Source organism: Melospiza melodia, chromosome 11 (assembly GCF_035770615.1).
Source record: "Melospiza melodia melodia isolate bMelMel2 chromosome 11, bMelMel2.pri, whole genome shotgun sequence".
Taxonomy (NCBI): domain Eukaryota; kingdom Metazoa; phylum Chordata; class Aves; order Passeriformes; family Passerellidae; genus Melospiza; species Melospiza melodia.
Window position 1 is genome coordinate 9400448 of NC_086204.1, and position 22524 is coordinate 9422971.

Consider the following 22524-nt stretch of genomic DNA (forward strand, 5'->3'; position numbering starts at 1 on the left):
AATTAACACAGTTACTGATAAAGGAAAGCGGCCATGGCTAAGGGAGCAGGGATTATGTTTGTGCTGGCTGGTTTTAAGGGGGAGATGAAAAAGTACCATCATTCTCATCACAGCATGAGCCTTATTGCCCTCTGTGCCATTTCATACTTGAGATTACACTCTTATAACTTCAGAACTGCTACTGATGGGGTTTCTTCTTCTTTCTAACCCAGTGGTAAATTCCACAGCTTTTAAAATTACAGCTTTAACTGTTGCTCTGGAGCAGTTCTGCTGGAATTTACTTTTTCATCACATTCTGGGATGATGGAGGAGACTAATATTTTTCCAAAGAGTTGTTTTTATTTTTGTATGAATCAGCAATCTTTTCTTCCTTGGAATATAATTCAAGAAAACTGAATTTTCAAAATTGCAGCTGAAAAGGAAAGCTTCTCTTTTACCTCAGAGCTATTTCTCCAAAAGCATTTGTGTTTTTGCACATGAGCATTTGTACATTTATGTACTTGCATAAGTGACTGATAAAGACAGAAAGAAAGAGAAACATATAATGCAGAGAAATAGTTTGTCAGATAAAAGGTGGTTACAAGAGTGATTTTCTCAGATTTCTTAACATCATTTTGCATTTTATGCCATGGTTTCTAAGGCATGCGTTTTACTAGATATAGAATTAAATTTTATATCTCTTTCCAAAATATTTGCAAGCAATTAAAATCACATTTTCCATACCACTTGGTAAAAAACAGTCCAATGAGAAGATTTTTCCCTCTATCATTTGTTGGACTAAATCTGAATAGATCTTCTTATACAGCCCTTGGTAACGATGTTTTAGTAGACAGAAATGAATTACAGACATGGGTACAGTAAGCTGGAGACTTACCTGGATCTGGAATAAAGGAGTAGTTACACATCAAATAATCATACTCTCGATATTATGTAGCATAAAACTGTTAATTCTTAAAAGTGCTTGTAAGTAAGTCTTTGCCATGGCTAGGATGTGTATTATTTTACAAAACTGCACATTTAATCAGTTTCTAAGTAGTAAATATGCCCAGGGATTCTCACTTTGTTGTGTTCATGAAACAAACTGTCAAACACTGACAAGTGCTTCAAATGCCAGCAATCTTCCACTTACCTGCAAACTTGATGTGGAATTTATTCTCAGGCTTCAGTATCTGAACATACAAAGGACAATTTGGAGCAAAGTCTTTAACTGCCCAAGCTCTTAAAATAGTTTGGTGATCCTAGAAGAAAGAGTAGGAGGGGGTGCCAATGAAATAAAAATAACCATGTCAGATTAGAAAAGGAATCTATTTGCTCCATTGAAGAAAACTCATTTTAAGACGATGTGGCACCAGCTGGTATGGATGTTTATGTGCAAGTTATATAATTGCTTTACTTATTAATTTCCAGCAATCTTCCACTAATAAGGTATTTTGAACCTCTCCTATTTTTCTGCAAATACTAATGATTGTGTTATTTGGAAAGGGGTAGCATTTGGATATGAAATGATTGTGTGAAAACTTAAGATGGCAGCGATTAGTCATGTCTAATTAATCAGGAATTATGTAGCATAGATGTCCTTACAAAGAGACTCATAATTAAAATAGCATTAAATGATGACATCAAGAACTGAGAGTTTAAAATTGTGGGTGATTCTAAAACTATCAGTTTAATTAAAAGCAGATCTGAATTTTTGTGGAACTAAAACATTTGCACAACTGATGTCAGGATTTAGCCAGCTATTAACCAAAGATTCCAAGAGATTTTTCAGGCTGTTAAGTTTTTGTTCTTGTTAGCACATGGCAAGAATGAGTTAACTGCAGGGTGAACACTGCTAATTATAAAAGTCATCTATGTGGTAGTGCATTCATATTTTGAATTTTGTGACATAAGACTAATTCCAGTGTATCATCCATCAGATTTTTATTTATTTCAAAACAAACATTTCAGAGCAGTATCTAGGAATCCATTCCTGGATTGAAATGCCTTACCTAGTCATGAAATTGGTGGTATTTAAAGATAAAATGTAAAGAATGATTCATTATATTTGCAGCATCAGCAGTAAGAAAAGGTTTCAGACTTGTGAACACAAGGGAAAATCTCTGCCTGGAACAGAGTGTAATTGACATTTTCAAACTATAATATTTTATTATCAATTGAGATGTTAGCAAGTTTTTCTACTAGAAAAACCAAAATGGAGTAATAAGAGGATGGCAAAATATCTTATTTCACATTTTTCTTATTAGGCATTTTATAGATGTAGGATTGCTCTGCCATTTAGGAGATTTAAAAGCATGGGTGTGACCTGCTGTAGGTTTTCCTTGTATGTAGCCACTTTTTTTTTTTTTTTTATTTTTCTATAACATATGGCAAGCTACCCTCCTCAGAATTTTGTGTTTGTGTGTGCTGTTGGATTTTCTTGTTTTTCTTAAGGTAATGACACACCAACACAGCTAGAAGCAGCAAGTGACTAGGTAATGTGCTAGATGGCTGTCACACAGATATGCTACATGCCTAGAAATATAGTTATCTCTATGTTAGATATTTTCTTGGATTTTTTAATTATAGTTTTTTTAAAGCCCAGTTTTATCAGAATGTGCAATGATTGTTAAATATAAGAATAAAGATTTCAATATAGAATTATTCAAATTACACTTATTTTATTAAAAACTCAAACAAACCTAGACCCATAGATCAACTCAGTGAGTATGCACTGTTAATCCAATAACCTTACATTAATGTTTCTTTTTTTCTCTTTCCAGTTGGTATACCCATGTGTTTGTGTACAATAGCTACTTATTTGGTTCCCAAGTTTTTTGCTCAGTTATTCTCCCAAATTCCACTCTGAAGAAGGACTCCAGGGGAGAGAAAGAAAAATACAGGTAGGCACCTTAAGCGATTTCTTAGATTCAGTCTCTTCATACAGTATTGTGGCTCTCTGTTTTAAAATGTAGCAATTTCTATGCTATATTGCAGTCACTTTAAAAAATGTTCACCTTTCTCCCAATATATGGTATATATGTACCCACAACTAACAGAGGTAAGTGAAACAAAATTATACTTCTGTTCCTATTATTAAATATATGTTTCTTTGGAAGGTGAGTGAAAAAATATGATCACTCTTCTGTGTGATTTCCACACAATGAACTGCAGTCAGTGATCAAAAATTACCACAGATACAAACAGTGATGATTATAGAGGTGATATTTAAGTTCATGTATGAAAAGATGCAAGTTTTAAAGTGGGTGTATTTCAATCATAAGAACTCAAGGAAATGCATTTAATATGTATTTTAAAGTAGTTCTGAACCTCTTTTTTGCCACACATAACTGGATAAATTAGTTATACCCTGCTATGTTTGCATCCATATTGTGATGCCATTAAGGCACTGTAATTTAGATTACCAGTACAGCAGAGTCACACAATTTGATTAATGAAACAGAAAAAAAAAGGTGCAAGCTTGAATTGGACCATCTCTGAATTTTCAGAAAGCATTAGAACAAAGCTGTCAGCAACAGCGGAAGTATTGTCACTAGAAGTTATTAACTAACAAAACAGCAAGCAATGAACAGCCAGGGGTATCCATGGCAAATGAGTAAATCCTCTGCTTGAGCATTGTAGCTGGGAGGATAAAAACCCTCAAAAAATCACTTGAGTAACAACAGCTCTTCTGGTCAGGAATCTCCTCCTTCTATTTTGACAGCTGTCATGCATAGAAGAGGGTCCAAGGCTCTTTTAGCAGTTTGTCAGCTTCTCAACAACAGCAGGGTGGAAAATCAGTGGTACTCATAAAGATTGTTACTGGGATGACAGCTGAACTTCCTTCAGCCCTGTGACAAGCAAACCTCTATACTAGCATGAGGCTGGAGCAGTGTAGGAAATACAATAAATTTCATTTCACAGCCCTAGGGGGCAGTAAGATAAAATAGTTTTTTTAAAAAATTAAGAATTTTCCACTTGCAGTATAAATAATTGCATTCTCTGTGAAAATGTAATCTGACAGCAAAAGGGAGAACAAGGCAGAGATGTGACACCTTGTTTCAAAGCTTCAGAACCCACTGACCCTGAGATATCACTCTGGCCCAGGGGAAGGGACCAGGAGATAGTGTTTGGTGAGAGGTGCCTGTTTGTGTGCTCCAGGTACAAAGAGAAATGAGATTTAATAGAAATCTGCAGTGGCAGCTGAAGTGTGCCAGGTCCCATTCTGGTGTTTCCTGAGGGCAGGAAGGAAGAGCTGCAGTGGGCCATGGCTCCAGAGCCAGAGCTGCACCATGCTGGCCACAATGGATGGGAGCTCTGGGAGCTCCACGCAGAGCCCACTGCCTGCCCTACAGCAGAGTCCAGCAGAGCTGAAAATTGGCTTTTCTCTGCATAAATTCTGAAGCAGTTATGAGCAGAGATGAGCAGCTGACTGGTGGTATTGCTGTCCTTAATGCTGCATAAACCTTCCCAGTGCAGTATAAATCACACTGATTTTATGGGATTTCTCATCTGTAACCACTGTGCAACTCTCAAGTACATTATGTGAAATGAGATGTTGTAGCTGAATTATTCTGAATTATGAAATCGTGACTGATTTAGATAAGACACCTGGGCTATTCTGAAATTTTTCAGTCTCCTAGAAGTTACAGGTATTTTTCCAGGTATTTGCAAGAACTCCTGCTTGTTCTTACCTTTAAATACCCAGACACTCTGTCACTTCCAAGCAGTAGTTCTGCCTTGCTTGACTACTCTGGGATTACTCACTGCCAGTTCAGTGGCTATCGCTGCTATATTTTCAGGAGTCTACTGCTGATGAAGCAAATTCAAAGTCCTTAGGTCAGTAAGTTTAAATGTTGTAGCAGGAGCACAGATTTATGTCTCAGGGAACTCAGTGAATTTCTGCAAGGGATAGGTCCAGAACAGGATTTTTAGCTAAGATCTTTCAACTAAGTTCTGATGCCAGATGAAGTAATAAGTGGTTGAAAATAATGTTACAGATATCATCCAAAGCTCTCATTTCCAATTTTTTACTATATCTGTTTTCAACATTTAGAAAAATTATTGCTGGTTCTTACAATGTAGCACTGAAACAGTATTTTTAGTTGAGATCACTTAAAATATAATTACTGAATTGTAAATATTGGTTGTGTCTTGTTAGCCAATTTACAAGCATCTTCAGATTCCAAAAGGGAACCCTTTTGGAGTTCAAGATTGAACAGAATGAGGCAAGACTGCAATAATTTATTGTAGTTCACATAGTGAAAAACTTCAAGTTATGTTCATAAATCCATCCTCAGTGGAATTTTTTTCTGGATATCTGTGATCAGTAGATAATTTCACTAGCTGGAGGAGTTCTAGTTTTATTATTTTATCACAGATGCACTGCACAGAAGTTGGTATTAGCAGTGTTCCCTTGTGGACAGTAACTTACCTGACTGCAAATAACAACCAGCATGAGCAAACCCACAGAATCTTATTTAAAGAATCTTGCAGTTTTTCATTTTTAAAAATGACCAATATGAAAAATGGTCAAATAGTGTCATATATATTGGTTACTTGTATTACTTACAAATTTATTTATGAAGTTGAATTCAGGCTTTACTTCATTAGTTCTGAATATACCAGTCAGTTGATACCTGTGTCTTTTCTGATTTAATAAATACAACTGATTAAATTGAATATCTAGAGCAGTTCAGGTACTTTGAATATTGACAGAGCAGCATTCTTGGAAGTGATTAATTGACCAGTTTTTATCAATGTATCCATGTATCTACTATGACAGTACATTTATGCTGTTCTGCCCTTGTTGCACAATAAAGAGCTGAGAGGGGGTAAGGGCAGTAAAACCTGTCCATCCTATCATTCCTCCCTCCCCACTTACTGCTGCTGTCCTGTCCACCTCACAGCGGCTGCTCAGGATGAAGCAGGCTTCAGCATTGTCCATCCTGGAAAAGAGGAGACAAACCTGTCACAGCCCAAGCAGGCACCCATGGACTCGTGTCACACAGTCAGATCTTGCACAGGGACACGGAACACAGACAAAGCTGAGTCTGTTCTCATTTCTTACCCTGGTGACAGTAAAATCTGTGCCAAAGTAGTAAAAGCAGAGTGGCCTTAAACTTAATTTGTAAAGTTTTTATCTGCCATGATAAAAACTTTATGCATGGCAGTATGGCAGGTGAATAACGAGCACCAGCCTGCCTGGTGTGTAAGAGTGCAATATGCAGAAGTTATTACTGGTGAGAATGAACTAGAGGGGCAGGTAACAGACTTGTCTTGCCTAGTGAGAGCAGAAAGTTGGGTAGATGTACAAGAGTAATGTGTTTGGGATAAAAAACAGACATTTCTGTCTATATATGCATTAAATGAACTCTTTCAGTTCACAGTGTCTCTGATTAGAAGAAATCATGGGATCTCTATGAGTAATTTTAGCTAAGCATAGAAGTAGTACTGGGAAGACAGGAAAGAAGTTATAGGAAAGAAAATTCAGTAAAATTAGATGAGATTTTTTCTGCAAAAATGCAGTCTTTTGTAATTGGCTATTCACTGCTGATGCCGTCACCCAGCTGTTGGTATTCCTTTACTTTTTGGTGTTATCTTTATCATGTTATTTTGACATTGGTTCACATATAATGTACGGATACATTTTGATAATGAGACCCTTCTTGATTAATTTTTTGTTGTTGGTAAATATTACTTTATATATTAGAAGAATTTTATCATGTGCCTTATTAGCTCCTCAGTACATTATGTTCTCATTAAAAAGAAATGCACAAACATCTTGGGTACTGGGTTATATTTCATATCCAATGTTCTATTAAATTCCCACTATGCTTCTTCCCTCAGGAGAGGTTGAAAATTATTCTGTGACAGGTACATTCAATTACATGTTCTGCAGGAAAAAGCACAGTTCCACAGCTGACTACCTCCAGGTTATTATAAGTGAAATTCAAGATTATATTTAGGGAACAGCCTAATTTTAATTCTTGTAATGTGTAGAACAAATGTCAGCTAAATCCACATATGAATTCCTTCTTGAAATCAGCAAGAAAGCAAAAAGAAAAAAAAAAAAGAAAGAAGGATCTCTCCAAAAGAAAATTTCTAATCTTGAACAAAGCTTTCTTGTCTTGTCAAATTTTAAACACTGTTTTTTCAGTGGCAGAAGTCTGAGAAGGTAACACTGCTCATGAAGCTTCTCAATGATGAGATTCTTAGAAATAACTCCCCTCAGGTAAAGAATGTCACAAATAGCCAGACAGGTAATAGCTTAATTTTAGTTATCTAAAGCACAGAGCAATGCAGATGAGTTAAATCAGTTGTTTGCTAAGAATCACCTTTCCCTCTCTTTGGAGAGTTTTAAGAGATGACCCTTCTGCATGAATTTCACTGTGAATTCCTTTGCAGCTCAACTGATTGAGCACTGGAGGGAGGTGTGTGTGAGGAACTTTGCTTGACTGATGTGTTTTGATAAATGTCACTCACTATTAATTGGCAGAGAGCATCTCTTAGCAGTGGTGGAAGTATGTGGTAAAAGGAGGGCCCTGAAGAGTTCAGGTATGTATAGCAGAACAGCTGCTTAATGTTACCACCCCTAACTTAAAAAAACCAAAACTGTACATTGGGTTCAAAATTTCAGATATTAAGAAAAGCAAGTTCTATCAAAGAGCTTTGCTTCACCTTCTAAATAAACATGGTTTCCTTCTAGCACAGCTTTCTTTGCTTGTTAAACTTATTTATCAAACAGTATGAATGAAAAATAAAAAAGAATGGTCAGTATTTGCCTACTTAGCTCTCAATAGGTCTTGATCTTTTAGGGCTGAGCCTTGCAGGTAGATAACTCTTTGGGACCACATCGGGATTTGTAACACCCTTCGGACCTGAGCATCCATCTCCGTAGGACACAAAATAACCACATAATAGTCCTGTCAAAACAGAAGAAAAAGGGGAAATAGTCATGGTTAATGTTGCTGGAGAATGAGTCACCAGTAACTTGAGATGTCAAAAATGTCTCAGATAAGACGCTGACAGGCAGAATTTATTTCCTCAAAATTTCTCCTTCACATTAATGGGCCAATCCAAACTGCTTCCTGTGCTACTTGGAAAAGCAAGGATGGTTTGAAGAATCCGTAAGTGCACAAATGAAAAGGAGGGAAAAGTGGAACACGGGAGAGGAGAGCTTAGGCCAGGCTGGTGATAGAAATCTCCCTTTCTGCAACACAGAGATTTCTTAAGAAAGCAAAATGTTATTGGATGCAGTGCACCATCTGTATCCTTCAGCTTCTTGGTACACAGAATCATTAAGGTTGGAAAAGATCTCCAAGATCATTGAGCCCAACTCAATTTCAGCTGTGAAGGGAATGTATATGAGCCCTTTTAAATTACCTGTGTAGTATTGGGGCTTTTCTTCTTTGTTTCCAGTGTATCACAGAGCTTGACTCATTCTTCAGCTTAGTTAACAAAATGTTGTGTTTCAATTTGTGTTTGTATCTATAAAGAACTGGATTTCTTTGTGCAATTGCTTATGCCTCTTACTAGCTAATTGTTCTGGGGAATATATTGGATGTGGGATTTGGCAAATTGCTGCTCAGCCATTTGAAGGTTGTATTTGTGTGATTCTTGCAGTGGTTAATGAAGCATGATACCACAGGTAACTTAGCAAAAGACATAGAAAAGGTTTACTAAAAGGGAGAGTCTGTAGCAAAGACAATGATAACAAATCCAAATTGATATCTCATAGAAATAAGCTTCTAGATGTTCCATAAGCCATTTGACAAGTTTGCATTACCTAGGGAATATGTGTGCACTAACAAAATCTGTGTATTCTGTCAACATCTTTGTCCTTTGAAGTACATGTGTTTATTTCTTAATTTCCACAATTCCAAGAGGATCTTATCTCTGCAAGGCTGTACAATGTGCTCTAGGATGACCCTGCCTGAGCAGGGAGGTTGGACCAGATGATCCCCAGTGGTGCCTTCCAACCTGACCCATACTGTGATTCCTAGCACTGGCAAAAAAACAAAGCAAAATGTGAAAACCAAAAGATGTTTTTAATTGTGAGGATTTTTGGATCCAGTCCCGAAACAATGGGGAAAAATTAAATTGAGTAGCTTTCATTTATTTTCTGGGTTTTTGGGTAGAATCTAAGGAATTTACATGGAAATATCTGTTTCTAAAAAGATTGGCACAATTCAACAAGACACTATTTCTACCTATTTAGTCTTTTCCCCTCAATACCTCAAATTAAAATGCCTCCAAAATCTGAATCTCAGCTTCTTACTACAGGTATAGGTTCCCAATTCAACTATCTATTCCCAAAATCAGTTTTACAAATTAAAAACATTTTCAGATATTTTTCTTAAAACAAACAAACAAAAAACCAAGCAAAAACCAAAACAACAATCAAACAGTGGTTTTGGGCGGGGGGTTTGGGGGATTTATTTTTCCATTCTCAGTACCTGCAGTCTGGGGTGGGCATAGAATTCATTTAAGAAATCCATGAGTAAGTCAATCTTCAGAGAGCTCACACACAGCACAACGTGTTTTTCTGTCTGAGCTCTGTATCTGCTGTAGTTTCCTCCAGACTTTTGCCTCTCCATCCACAAATATGCCAGCTGTTCAAACTGCAAGAGATGCTGACTGTCAGTGAAATAGAGACCAGTAGGTGAGGGCTACAACTCTAGAATGACTTAGCAATGTTGCATTGTTCATCTCACCCCCCAATGAAAAGCTACCTTTAGCCCCAGTATCTTTTTCTTTGTAAAATGTTCTCTAAGTAAGGTGATCACAAACCACAGCAATAGAGTCAGAATCTATCGCATACAAACAGCAATGAAAATTCATTAAAATACCATAGGAATACACTAAATCACAGGAGTTTAGAAAAGAATGAAGGCTGGTACCTTATTCCTTTAAGTATTTTATGCCTCTGAGCTCTCTTTTTCCAGTATTGTTACATAATTGCTTCCCTTGTATGAAAAGTTAAGTTTTCACACACATACTGTGAATAGACTTGGAAAGAGGCACCATTTTCTCTTAGTTTGGGCAGTAAATGTTCCCAGAGATTTTATAATGTTCTGAAGGTGATGTTCTGTAAACACTCTTAACTGCCTTATAATTTTAGATCCAACTTAAATACACAACAGCTGCTGATACAGAAATTTTGCCTTTGTCAGCTGAACAATATATGCAGGTAAGAGAATAACAGTCTGTAAAGAAACATACAAATACCAGTTAAAGCTTCTTGTAAGTAACACATGCTTAATACTGAGATCAATTTAACTGTATGGCTGTGTGATAGAATCTTTTTCTCTTCCACCTTCCACTGATGGAGAGGCCGGATCATGAATAATAACTGATTTCATTTCATTGCAGGGCTCAGGAGAGAATGCCTCCCACTCCATTATGTGTATGGAAAACTATATGAAGCCCCATTATCGCTACAAAGGTATAAAATAAAGCAGCTAATAATAGGTAAATTTATGTGAAATTCCAGTAGATTCTAGGTTATGTGCTGCTCCTGTGGGAGCCTGAAGTATATATCAGAACCACCTTAAGGATGAAATTTCTATGTCCTAGAAAATACCAAATTTCTTAAAGAGAGCACATTTTAGTTTTTAATAGAATCTATATTTTACTAATTTTTCACTGGGTGAGAATATAATTGTGTTGGTGCATATGGCTATGAATACATACATTCAATATTTAATTAGAGTGTTAAATAACTTCAAGAAAATTAATGCTGAAAGCTTGAGCTTCCACCCTCCCAGGGCTTGCATGTTGTCTGCCCACACTGAGCTTTAGTTCTCTGCCAAAGAAGCAGAGACTGGAAACTATGGCTGTGTGAGAAACTCTGGAGCTTCATGGTCTAGCAGGTCTGCTGTAAGCTTTGATAAAAATGCAGAGTGTCTCCCCACATCCTCTTTTGCTGGCACAAGGGTGGGTGATCACCCTGTGTGGAACAGTGAACATCCTGGCAGGGTTTCCCACGTAACCTCAGGGTTTCTGTCATCCAGCCTCACCTAATGAGCTGGAAAACGCTTGGTACAAATTGAACAAAGCTGACTGACTCCTTGAAATACTTGGATTTCCATAAATTGCTCTTTCCCTGTTGAAACTGTTAGAAGTCCTAAACTTAGGCAGGCATGAAAAATTCCTAACTGTGCTGCTGGCTCTGTGTGCATGTGTTCCATACACAGCTGTGAACCCAATTTGCTTGAGTTGCAGATTTAATGAGATTTTTTTTCAAGTTAGCACTGAGCTGTAAGAGTAAGAGAGGAAGTGGAGAGAACCAAGATTAGAAACAGGGAGAGCCTGCAGAGGAAAAGCTGTACTCATAAAGAAAGTGCTGGCTACTGTTGTGGGGTTTTTTGGTAATTGCTCCATTAATAACAAATCCATATCTCAGGATAAAGGAAGGCCTCTGTGGTACATGACTGGTGCAAAAAACTTTCATCAGCGCTTGAAAACTGTTATCAATGCCCTGTTTCTTATATATATATCTAGTATAAATCTAGAGTATATAGGAGAACATACAGGAACAAGGGATAAAACCCACAATAGGAGAGATAGATGGTTCTTTTTTCTGACATTTTCTGTGCAACAATAGCAGTAACGATAAATTATTTCAGTTCCTTTGTTTCAAAAACAATTCTAAAGAGAAAAAAAATAATCCGCATTTACCTGTATGGGCAACACCACAAGAGCAACACAGATCATAATGACAACAAGCAGCTTTGAAGGCCATATCTTGGGTGTAACATCCCCAAAGCCCACAGTAGAAAATGTCACTATGCAGAAATAAAGGGAGTCAAAGAGAGTCAACCTGTTTCCTGCTCGTTCCAGATGCTGAATTCCACAAATACTACGTAGAAAAGAATGAATAAAGACATGAAAAATAAAAACTGTTCAAGCTTGATGATTATACGTGCAGAAAACTATTTTCAGAATTTATAAATTGCTTAGCAAAGACATTTTTTTCAAAGAAAAGTAAAAATTAGTATCAAACCAGAAGTGCTATATTGTTACAACTTTCAAGAGTCATTTGTAATAAAAAACACATTTTTGATTATTCTAATATGATAGGCACAACTGTTGCTAGGTTTTGCTTAGTGGCTGTTGTGAAGGAGAGGTGGTATATAGAACATCATGGATTGATGCAATTCCTTTCTAAACCAGAACAAAACAGATGGTATAGAGCTGCCGCCATTCAACATTTTTTATAGATATGTTTCAACTTTTTCAGGGAGGTTTGCTTGCTGCCACGGCCAAGAAAACTGCACATACAGCTTTCTGTAAATCTGTCTCTCTTTGTGCTAGGCTCTGGCCCTTTCTGTGGCAGAGTTACTGATGTGAACCAGTTCTGAGAGCACAGTTGAATATTGGGAGGTTTCTTGTGGTACAAATGGATACTGACTGTCTGGAACAAAGTGAATGTGAGAACTGCAGTGTACTGAATTATCAGAGGAAAGAGCATCCAAGGTCAGCCTTCAGGTAGAAGTGGGAGGTGGGAAGTGGCGAGATTCTGCTCACAGAAAGTACAGAGTAGAAATACAGGGCTGGCTGGGTCTGTAATAGCAGAGCAAGTGGAGTTCATCCCTTCCAGTCACACATTCCTGAGAAGAAGTAAACAGCAGCCCAAGTTAACTGGTAATTACTTTTCTTGGAATCAGCATGATGTGCTTTTGGTTTTGAGAAGCTGTAACAGAATCTCTCCAGAGGTCATCCTGCTATTTCAAACATTGCAAATTTCAAAAATATTTCACTTTGTAAATATGTATCACAGCAAAGAGCTTCCCAAGCTTAAAATATGATCTTCTCTGATACAGTGGAATTACTTAGTTCACTTCAGGCTTCACTTAAATTATATTCATCTACATAAAAAAAAAAAACCCTAAAAACCTCAATGTGTGAACAACCCTGAACAACACTTTTCCCCCTTGGAGCTAGCAGGATGATTTCTCCTCAGAGAATTAGATAAATAATTAATAAATCATATCATATTCCTCAGTAATTAATCTAGAACACACTAAATATTATTTCTTCATGTATGGTATCCAGATGGTAAGAGTCCCTCATTAATATCTGCCATGGGAAGACCTTTGCATCACCAGGGAGACCCTGTGTTTATAACAGTGTTATCAGTTGTTCTTCTTTTCTCTGTTCTATTCTCCAAATATAATTTAGCTGTGGCAGTGGCATTTCCAGAACATATGGATCAAATTCCCTGTTTCCTTTTCACAGTTCTAGCATTTGTAGTTTTCACACATCTCAAAATGTTCTAAAAAGGGTGGGCTTTTTTCCCTGTTGTTTGCCTAAGTTTCATACTTCAGTCAGAACTGATATTTATATTCCTATCCAGTTCATCCCACATTTTTCACTGGAGTTGTAATCCAGATCTTCCATTATTTCACTATGTTCACAGTTTTGCTGGAGTTTTTTTTTTTTTGGTTTTTTTTTTAGTAAAAGGATAATTATATTTTTGTCCCTGAAAATACTAACAGAAGGACTGTAAGTAATTATGCTAATGAAGATTTCTTTTGGTCTCAGACAAGGAAGTTTCTCAGCTAAAGCCTTTTCTAGTTTTTATATGAAATAATGAAGTATATTGTAAAGGCACTGAAGCATGGAAAAATGAGCTATTTTAATATCAATATTCACATACGTTATGTTTAGTTTTAAAAGCAGAATGGAAATGGATTTTTAATTCTTTGTTTGTATTATTCCTCTTCACCTGTGTGCATTTTCTTCTCTATAGTTGCCTTTTGTGGATATATCCCTAAATACATAACCTTCACTTCAGGAATTAAGCTCATAAGGGCCAGGAAAGCAACAGTTGCACTGAGCCAGGGATATGGTTCCCCTCCAACAGGACTATTACACCACTGCCCTCAGCAGATTAAATATCTGTAGATGTGGTTGTATTGAACCATAATGCATAAGCCTGTCATTGGTGGAAATGTAATTTTTCTGGCGCTCATACCTGTGAAATTGCTTGATGTTTGTAAATGCAAAAGGTCAGCTTTACCACCTGTATCTGACAGGATGGATTAAAATATAAAACTTTGGTATCATCAGGCTGGTTTTTTTCTAATTTTCAAGGAAATAGTAATGTCTATTTCTTGCTTTTTTTGTAAAATCTTAACATTTTTAATAGCTTAATGATAGAAAAATCCAGATCTTGAATTGTTGTTGTTGTTGTTGTTATTAAGGTTTCCACTGCCAGCTGAATTGAAATAAGGTAATATACCATGAACCATTTCAGCTTTTTCTAAATGAACAACAGAATTCCCATTGAATTTAGTGAGATCAAGATTTCATTTGATCAGGTCTATCCCCTTACAGTTCTATGTATTGCTATTCCTTGAAGCCATCAAAATAATGTGTCTGATCCAAAATGTGTATTCAAGATGTTTTTCATTGAACTTAGTGGGCATGAGCCAGAGCTTCCCACGTTTAGTTAACAATTAAAGTCAGCAAGATGAGGGAGCTGCTTCTTTGCGGAAGAAGAAATTCAGCTCTTTTAACAACTTGTTGATCAAATTTATTTCCTTCCTCAAAATTATTTGTGCCTCATTTGCAGTTGTACCAAACTGTACTTGAAGCCCTCACCCTGTATACAAGGGAATGATAAATCCAAAATCAGGGTACCAAGTCTGGGTGTTTTGGTGCTCTGCTGTTTGTCTTTACTGGAGCCAGAGAGTACCAAACTGCAGAAAAAATTGATTTTCAAAGACACAGTCTAATTAAAAATTAAAATATTACCTCTGTGACTACTCTCCCAAGAACATTACACTTTCAGCTCACCAACTATGCCTTTAGAGAAATGTTACTTAGCATTGATAGCACATTCCCACCTGTCTGGGAATTACCTGATTACACTGCAGAGAGTGCAGTGGAACATCAGTGGATACCCAAGAAGCCAAGTCCACATGGATTAGTTATTCCATTCCCCACAGCTCATTGACATCTTTTAATACATCCCAATTCCTAGATAAGTAGTAGTATCAGCTTTCTTTTTCAGAAATGAAGTGTTAATCATTACTTTCAGCATAAATTGTGCATGTAAAAGTACACTTATTTCTTATGTTTCCTGACATAATGAAATGTGCAATAATTCAGGCTTCATATTTTGGCTGGTTTGATATTTTTCGTGATATTTTTACCTCCTTGTTTGCTTCCTCTTCCTCTTTCATCTCCTGAAGCTAAGTAATTTATTTAGTCATCCTTGGATAAACAAAATTATTTCAAGCAGGAAAGGAATGTACAGTAAAGGCAATGCTAACACCTACTTGTTTTTGTGGGGAAAATAAACCACTGTAATAATCAGTACACAGGGAGTCCCTAGTCAAACATAAGGCAAATTCAGCACCTTCTATGCCAATTTTAGGACTCCTGTGAATTCAGGAAGGTTGTCTTTTCACAATGGATCTAAGGGAGGCACTCACAACAAAACAAAATTGCTTCAATGCAGAGATTTAGTATTTTTAAAAAAACCCATAGAAAGCCAAACTAGTGTCTGTTGAAGCAAAAGTACCATCAGAAAATGTATTACAAAGATCCAGGGGATAGAAGTATCTTTCCAAACACTGCTACCACTGCACTTTGAAAACAAAAAGTAAAGAGAATAACATGTAATCTCTGAAGACTGGTAATGTTTATTTTGGGTATTATTTGAACTTTTGAGAGTTCAGTCTCTGTTTTACTGGAAGCTTTCTTTCTAGTTCCAGGAATCTTTGTTTGCTTGAGTATCTTATGTGCCAAAACCAACTCCTGTTTGTAAATAAGCTGTCTCTACATGCTTATATATAAATAAAATAAATACTGCAGAGTAAAATAATTCCTGAGACAGTCAGTTTTTTATCATGCTGCAGAAGCATGTCACAGAAATGGATGTAACAAGAACCATTTGGATAGTATTTTGCAAACACTGTACATTAACTACCCTTATTTATAACCAATTGTTTAGAGTCTATTTGATATCAGTTTATATTTTCATTTGTCAGCATTGACAAATTAATCTGATTTCTACATTTTCACTTTTAGAGAAAATTATTGTTTACACATGCAGCTTCTTGAGGTCTAGAATAATGCACCAGAGGCTGAGCCAAAAGTCAGAGCTGCTTCTGTGTGCTGAGGATTAGGCAGCAATTGCCAGCACTTCCCTTTGGACCTGCACCTTTGAGCTCCACCTTGAGTAATGACTTTGCCATGTTTGCAGCAGCTGGCTGAAGGGCCTGGCTAATGAATGTGTTGAAATCCACATGGATCCATTTTAGCAGATTCAGTGTGACTCTGGGCCAGAGGCTCAGTGCTTCTGTACCACACAAGCTACACCTCAACTCACTCACGAGAGTAGCAATCCTGCTTAAGCAAATGCCCTCAGCAGTTTCTCACATCTAAAACTCTGAACAATTTCCTCATATCTGACCAGAGAATTGTGATGCTAGAAAAAATTAGAAATTAAACTCTCATTATTTGATTGTCCTGTACTGCCAATTGTTGTTAATGTTATTTTAACAATTTATGAGCTTACTATCACAGATTTTTTCTTTTTTCTCTATGAGAAAAATTGGAATTAACTATCAGTCAACAAAACTGTTAACAGACCACTAACTCTAGCAAATATTCATGGGTAAAGTACAAATACAGTGAAATACTGAAGAAAAGGACCATGTTGACTTTCCAGGAAATACAGAGAAGCATTTGAGACATATTTTACCATATTAGTGACTGTAACTGCTTATGGAAACTTCCTCAATCTCTACATCAAAATAAAATGTACCTATAGAACATTTCATTCTTCAGTCTCACTCTAGAAGATCTAATATCTCATAAAAGTCTGATAAATGTATAGAGGTCTTGCTTAAAAAACTGGCAAAAGGTGCTCCCTACTTGCCAAAGATGTTAATATTAAACTGGTGCCAGTCTTAAACCCTTGAAATGAAATTGGTGTTGGGACTAATGCTGTATGTGGAGAATGCCCTGCTTTTTACAGAGGAAAACAGTTTTTCATACTAGAAATTGTCTCTGTGGGGTGTTCAATCTTCTCTAGAACATCATGTAGAGCCAGATGCAGTTTTGTCCCATATTTTAAAATTAGACATTATGGAACAGCAATTCTCAGTGTGGAGATTTAGTATTCATGTGATCATTAGACATGCAATTTTCACAAACTCCGGGTTGAATACTAATATAACTGGAGTGACATTAAAGTGCATTTTTTTCATTCCCTGTATCAGATACATATGGAAATACTGTCTGTTGACTTCTGAGTGACAAGACATGCAGAATGTGAAGGTGTTAGTAATCACCCTACCAGTGACCTAAGAACCTGATGCTTTCTGACAGAAACCCTGACTCTTGTGTAAATAATGAAGAGGCAAACAAAAAGAACAAGGGATATGCAGAAAATGCAGCAAGTAAAAGAGTGAAGCAACAATCACAAAATACTCTGACCAGTAACAAAATGCTAATCCCATCCAAAAGCCCTGAAGATGAGGTTTTGACTTGCTAAAAACCAAATGCTTTTATTTTTTCCAAGCTTGTGCCTCTTCTCAGGTCTTTTCTAAAATCTGTGGGTTTTTTCTAATTTATTTTCTGAAAGCAATTTTCCATAAACAATATTAAAATAGAAAAAAAACCCACTAGTTTAAGTAGATGTACAACTGTCATAAAGCTAGTATGACAATTTGGTAAAATAAATCATGTAGGATATATCAAATTTGAGCATTACAATGAGAAGTTGTTACTTTCACTTTTCATTCAACACATAAAAGGCTTTAAAGCTGTAGGAATTACTGAATTTCAAGACAAAAAAATATTAATTGCTTATAAGACAGTAAAAGAAATGAAGGAACTGCTGACTGGAAAGACGAAGGTTGTCATGCTGCTTTTAAAGTAAATAGGTAGAGAAATTCCCATGCTGTTCTTAGCTGGTAACAACTGATCTAACAAATGCAGCAGATCAGCTGCAAGGTATTGCCTGACAGGACAAAACAGACACTGGACATTGTGGTTTCTTAATATTAATGGACAAAAGCTGTAACAATCTCAGATATTTTTGCAACTCTAATGTCACTTCATCTGACAGTTCAACATAAATCTTTCTATTTTTCCAGATATATTTTTTCAGAGACCAGGATTTAGTTTCATACAACACTGTCCCTTTTTTTTTTTTTTTTTTTTTTTTTTCAGAATCACAATAGGGAAGGGGAAGAGTTGGATTAATTCAACAGGCCTTGAATCAAACCTTTCAGTTCTGTGGGACTTGGAACACAAGCTGAGGTAAGGACGATGAATTTACTTTCACTACACAACAATGCCACCATGTCAGAAATTAATTCAGACTTTCTCTTCAGATGGAAAGGTAATTTTTGTTTGTATTCCAATTTTATCTTTATCCCAAATGATGATGTTTGGTGATATGATTATTACTTATCCATGGTGTCCTTTATAAGCATTTTCCTTCCCCAAAGATCAGAACATTATATGCAGCTAATGGTTGCAAAAGCTCAACTTATAAAAATAAACTCTCCCCCTAGGAACTCATGTGACTTCCAGCAACTGCAGAACATCTTGTTAAGCAGAATTGGGTATTATGAAATGACCAAGTGTATATAAATATTTGTTGAATCTGAGTGAGAACCCTTCTACTCCTGCTGCTGCCTGTGGTGGGATAAGAAGTGGAGCAGCAATTAAGGAGCTGTGGTCGCTGAGGCTGCACTGGCAGGGTGCCTCTGTGGGCAGCCTTCAGCTCAGTGTGTTTCCACAGGCAGGTCTGGCCACACTGCAGCCTCTAAGCTCAAAGGAGCACTTGTATTTGTGTGTGCTTTCAGTCTGCCCCTGAGCTTTGATGGTAAACAAAGTAAAACTTGGCAGCCCAGCTTCAGTGTGTCAACACTGGCACCCAAGAGCCTGCTGGAGCCTGAGGCTCTGGTCTGCTCACACAAGGAGTCAGGAACTACTCAGGGAACAGAATCATGCACTCACTCCTTAACCACCAGCTACTCCTCACCTGCAGAGTGCTACAGAATCAGGTGACATTCTATACCTATCCTTCCTTGGGAAGAATAATTAAGTAATCTATTTATAATATTCAAAAATTATATGTGTTGTGCTGGAAAATTCAAATTCAAACCTCTAATTTAATACACCCGATATGTTATGCTTTAGAACATCATGTTTAATGTTTCTTGCAATAGTTTTGAAACACTCTTATGGTGTAACAGTTGTTATGCAAACCACCCACACTCCCTCAATCAAACTGAACTAACAATTGAAAGATTCATTATCTGAGTATTTGTTAAATGTGCATAAGAAAAAGCTAACCCAGCATGTAAAATATTCTGTTAGCTACTGACAGAAACCTTTTGTTAATTTTCAACCTAACTCAAGTCATGGCATATTTTAATGTCAAGTGGATTTAATTTTATTGTTAAATCAAAATTTTCTTCTTATCAGATTTTGAATTTTCATTTGATTTTTAAGGATATTCGTGGATCATCCTTACACTGACATCCATTTTTACATCTCCTTGACAGCCCCTCATCTGTCTACACTTTGAGTGCAACTTCTTTTTGCTGCTCTCATTGCTTCAGGACAAGCTGAGTTACCTTACTCCAGCTGCAACACTTTATGGTTGCTAGCACCATAAAAAAAAAAGAACTTAGAAAATAACAGATAAGTAATATTCAGGAAGAATGGACTTTCTTGTAGTGCTTATCCTGCTGTAAAACTCAAACCAATAACAAATACAGGCTGGAGTGGTGTAAAACTTGCAAGTGACTCAAATCAAATGCCTCTTGTCTTATCCCCTTTAACCACAGCCATGAGGCATGCAGCCCTTTGGAAAGCTCTCAAGTGGAATTTCCTTTTCCAGCTTAAATTTCCCGAGACCTGGGGTAATGGAAACCTTCTGTTGGCCTCCCTTCTGGAAACTAAATATAGAAAGATTGTTTAAGATAAAAGGCTGTAGTCAGATCATGTGAGGACAGTGGTGTACATTTCTTGCATTTCAAGATGCCCTGTGAAAACACTGACTCATCAATGGTCATTATTCTCATGGTGAGTGTTTCCCTTCAATATTTTGGCTGTTACATGCACAATTTTGGCATCATTTAAGCTTCTTTCATATGCCTAGGTATTCTAAGTGTTGGTACCTCTGTCAGTGAGGTCACCTCTACAGTAAAGAACAAAGGCCACCAGTTACTGTCAGATCTGTAACCTCCCTGTCAACATTAGAAGTAGAAAATCTGGCCAATAATTACAGAGAGAGCTCTGCAGCTTGCCAGCAACGTTTGCTGGATCTGGGCTACAAAAGTAAACGCTCTGTATGTGTGTTCAGTTTGTCCTCAGTGTAGCTGCTAGATTCCATGGCAGTCTTAAGGCAAAGACACCTCAAACAGGCAGTGAGCTGAATGGAACATTTGCTGTGCTGCTGCTTTGCAAGGGGAGTGTCCAGACAGATGCTTAGAGGGGTGGCTGTACGGGCAGGCCCAAGAAAAGTGCACTGATATACCCACTCTGTTCCACTTAGAACACTGTCTGCAGATTCCTGATGAGCAGAGTGCAAAATATAAAGGGAATATATGGAAATGCAGTGCCATCTAAAATATAGCCTGGGTTTTTTTTAAATACTCATATGGTATACTTTGGCTCTTTTAATTCATAACAATTGTTATTAAAAAAACAGCAGCACACATGAAAATGTGTGCCACATAAATAAATTTTCCTTATTTGTGTTCCTTATGGAAAGGTATTTTTACTTCAGAGTCACCTCCTTGTTGACCTACAGTCTTAGCTGGAGACAACCCTTTGGACAGTGACCAAGGAAACAACTGGCCTGTGAAAAGATATAATTAAGCACCAGACCTAATGCTTAGGTTTGCTAAAACACCAGAAAGGGGGGAAGTGTTAAATAGAGGTTGTGTAATGGGGTGAAAATTACAGGAGGTAATCTGTGAGGAGATAAAAACAATATATTCTGTCATGCATTACAAGGTAGACTCCTCTGTGGTTGGAGTTCCTGCTTGGAAACCCAGCAATTCTTTTAGCCATGACCCAGAGAGCTTGTACACCTTGAACTCTCTCACTGTGTATTGTTCACTTTGATCAGCAAGCTCTGGGATTTCACCATCATCACTTTCCTCCTCACTACTGTTAACACTGGTTTCCAGTGATTTCAATGACATGTTTTAGTTGAGTGAAAAATCCTGAACTTATTATCCTTAAAGAGTTTGCTGAAAGTCAGAAATTTGTTTTGGGACACCTGCTTTGACAATGTGCTTGCTTGAAGAAAAATTTCCAAGTCTAATAATTTCTTTGGCTGAAATTCAAATGGATCTATACATTTTATTCTTTTTAAAAATCATTGAAATCCAAAACCTCACAAGACTCTTGAAATGTGAGGTTTAACTGTTTAACAAACACAAGCATGTTTAGGAAAAAAAATAATGTACATGATTAATACTCATCATCTAAAACAAGGGCACAGAGCAAAAAACAGGAGACGAGTGATAAGGGAACTTCATCCAGCAGTCAGGAAAATAGGATTAATGATCACAACACCAGAGAGGTGAAGGCAGGGAGGAAGAAGAAGGAAGATCACTGTGCCTACCAGGACTGACAGCATGTTCTATAATCTCTGGTGTGTTTTGTCTGGCATGTTTTCCCCTTGATTGCTTATCCCATAGAGAATATTCAGTAAGATTTTATTCTTACCACAAACACACGCACTACAACTTGTAAAATTAGATTTTCACTCTGAATATTCAAGAAGAATATTTCAATATGAAACTTAACACAAATTTCATATTTGTCTTAAAGTTGGCTGAATATTTTGTGCTTTTTTTTTCTTTTATAGTTTTAGAATACTAGTGAAGTGAACAAAAAGAGATCAAGTGAAGGAGTACAGTTAAAAGATGACCCTTTTGCCACAGGGAGAGGCACAACAGAAGTAAATTTCTTTACTGAGAGGGCATTTGGGCACTGCAAGAGGCTCCCCTGGGAAGTGGTCCTGTCACCAAGCCTGTCAGAGTTCAAGAACCATCTGGACAAAGCTTTTAGTCATATGATTTAGTTTTAGGTAAACCTGTAGGAGCAGGGAGTTAGACTTGATGATGGGTTCCTTCCAACTTGAAATATTCAGTGATTTATCCAATTTTAGTAAATGCAAGTACATGCCCATATGTAGCTGTGCCCTCTCATCAGTAACTTTATTTTTAACTCCTTTGCGTAAGATATTTGCATTTACTTGTTTTTCCTCTGCTCAGCTCTAATGAAAAGAAACTTGCAAAATAGTTAAACTGTATTTAAACCAAAAAGCAGATTAAGTGCTCATTCTCAGCAGTTGACTAAGGCAGTTGACAAAAGCCAATGGTAATAATGACCTAAAATATAAAAAAAAGTAACTGAAAGGGAACGCCACAAAGAGTTTAGTTCTGAACAAAGCCTGCAGTCCCGGCAGACTGCAATGCATTGGGTTCCTTTAAGCAGCCCTGTCTCTGCTGTGATCCCCTTCAGCAGGAGGGAATGCCCTGCTTGCTCTGC

The 22524-nt window shown here is 37.0% G+C and overlaps 1 protein-coding gene and 1 long non-coding RNA gene across 6 annotated transcripts in view; one reads left to right on the plus strand and one right to left on the minus strand.

Moving 5' to 3' along the window:
* The window catches only part of LOC134422978 (uncharacterized), a 40268-nt gene extending 22006 nt beyond the window's left edge, over nt 1-18262 (plus strand). The window contains exons 8-11 of the long non-coding RNA XR_010028963.1: nt 2760-2879; nt 10100-10168; nt 10351-10423; nt 18172-18262. This is a non-coding gene — a long non-coding RNA (uncharacterized LOC134422978). The remainder of the gene's footprint in view (nt 1-2759; nt 2880-10099; nt 10169-10350; nt 10424-18171) is intronic.
* Nucleotides 1-22524, minus strand: part of KCNT2 (potassium sodium-activated channel subfamily T member 2) — a 115156-nt gene that overhangs the window by 40760 nt on the left and 51872 nt on the right. For all 5 annotated transcript variants that reach the window (XM_063165518.1, XM_063165515.1, XM_063165519.1 and 2 more), the window contains exons 10-14: nt 11659-11839; nt 9435-9599; nt 7765-7901; nt 5861-5924; nt 1130-1238 (exon numbers count right to left, since the gene is read on the minus strand). In XM_063165518.1, coding sequence (XP_063021588.1) covers nt 1130-1238; nt 5861-5924; nt 7765-7901; nt 9435-9599; nt 11659-11839 — 656 coding nt within the window. The remainder of the gene's footprint in view (nt 1-1129; nt 1239-5860; nt 5925-7764; nt 7902-9434; nt 9600-11658; nt 11840-22524) is intronic.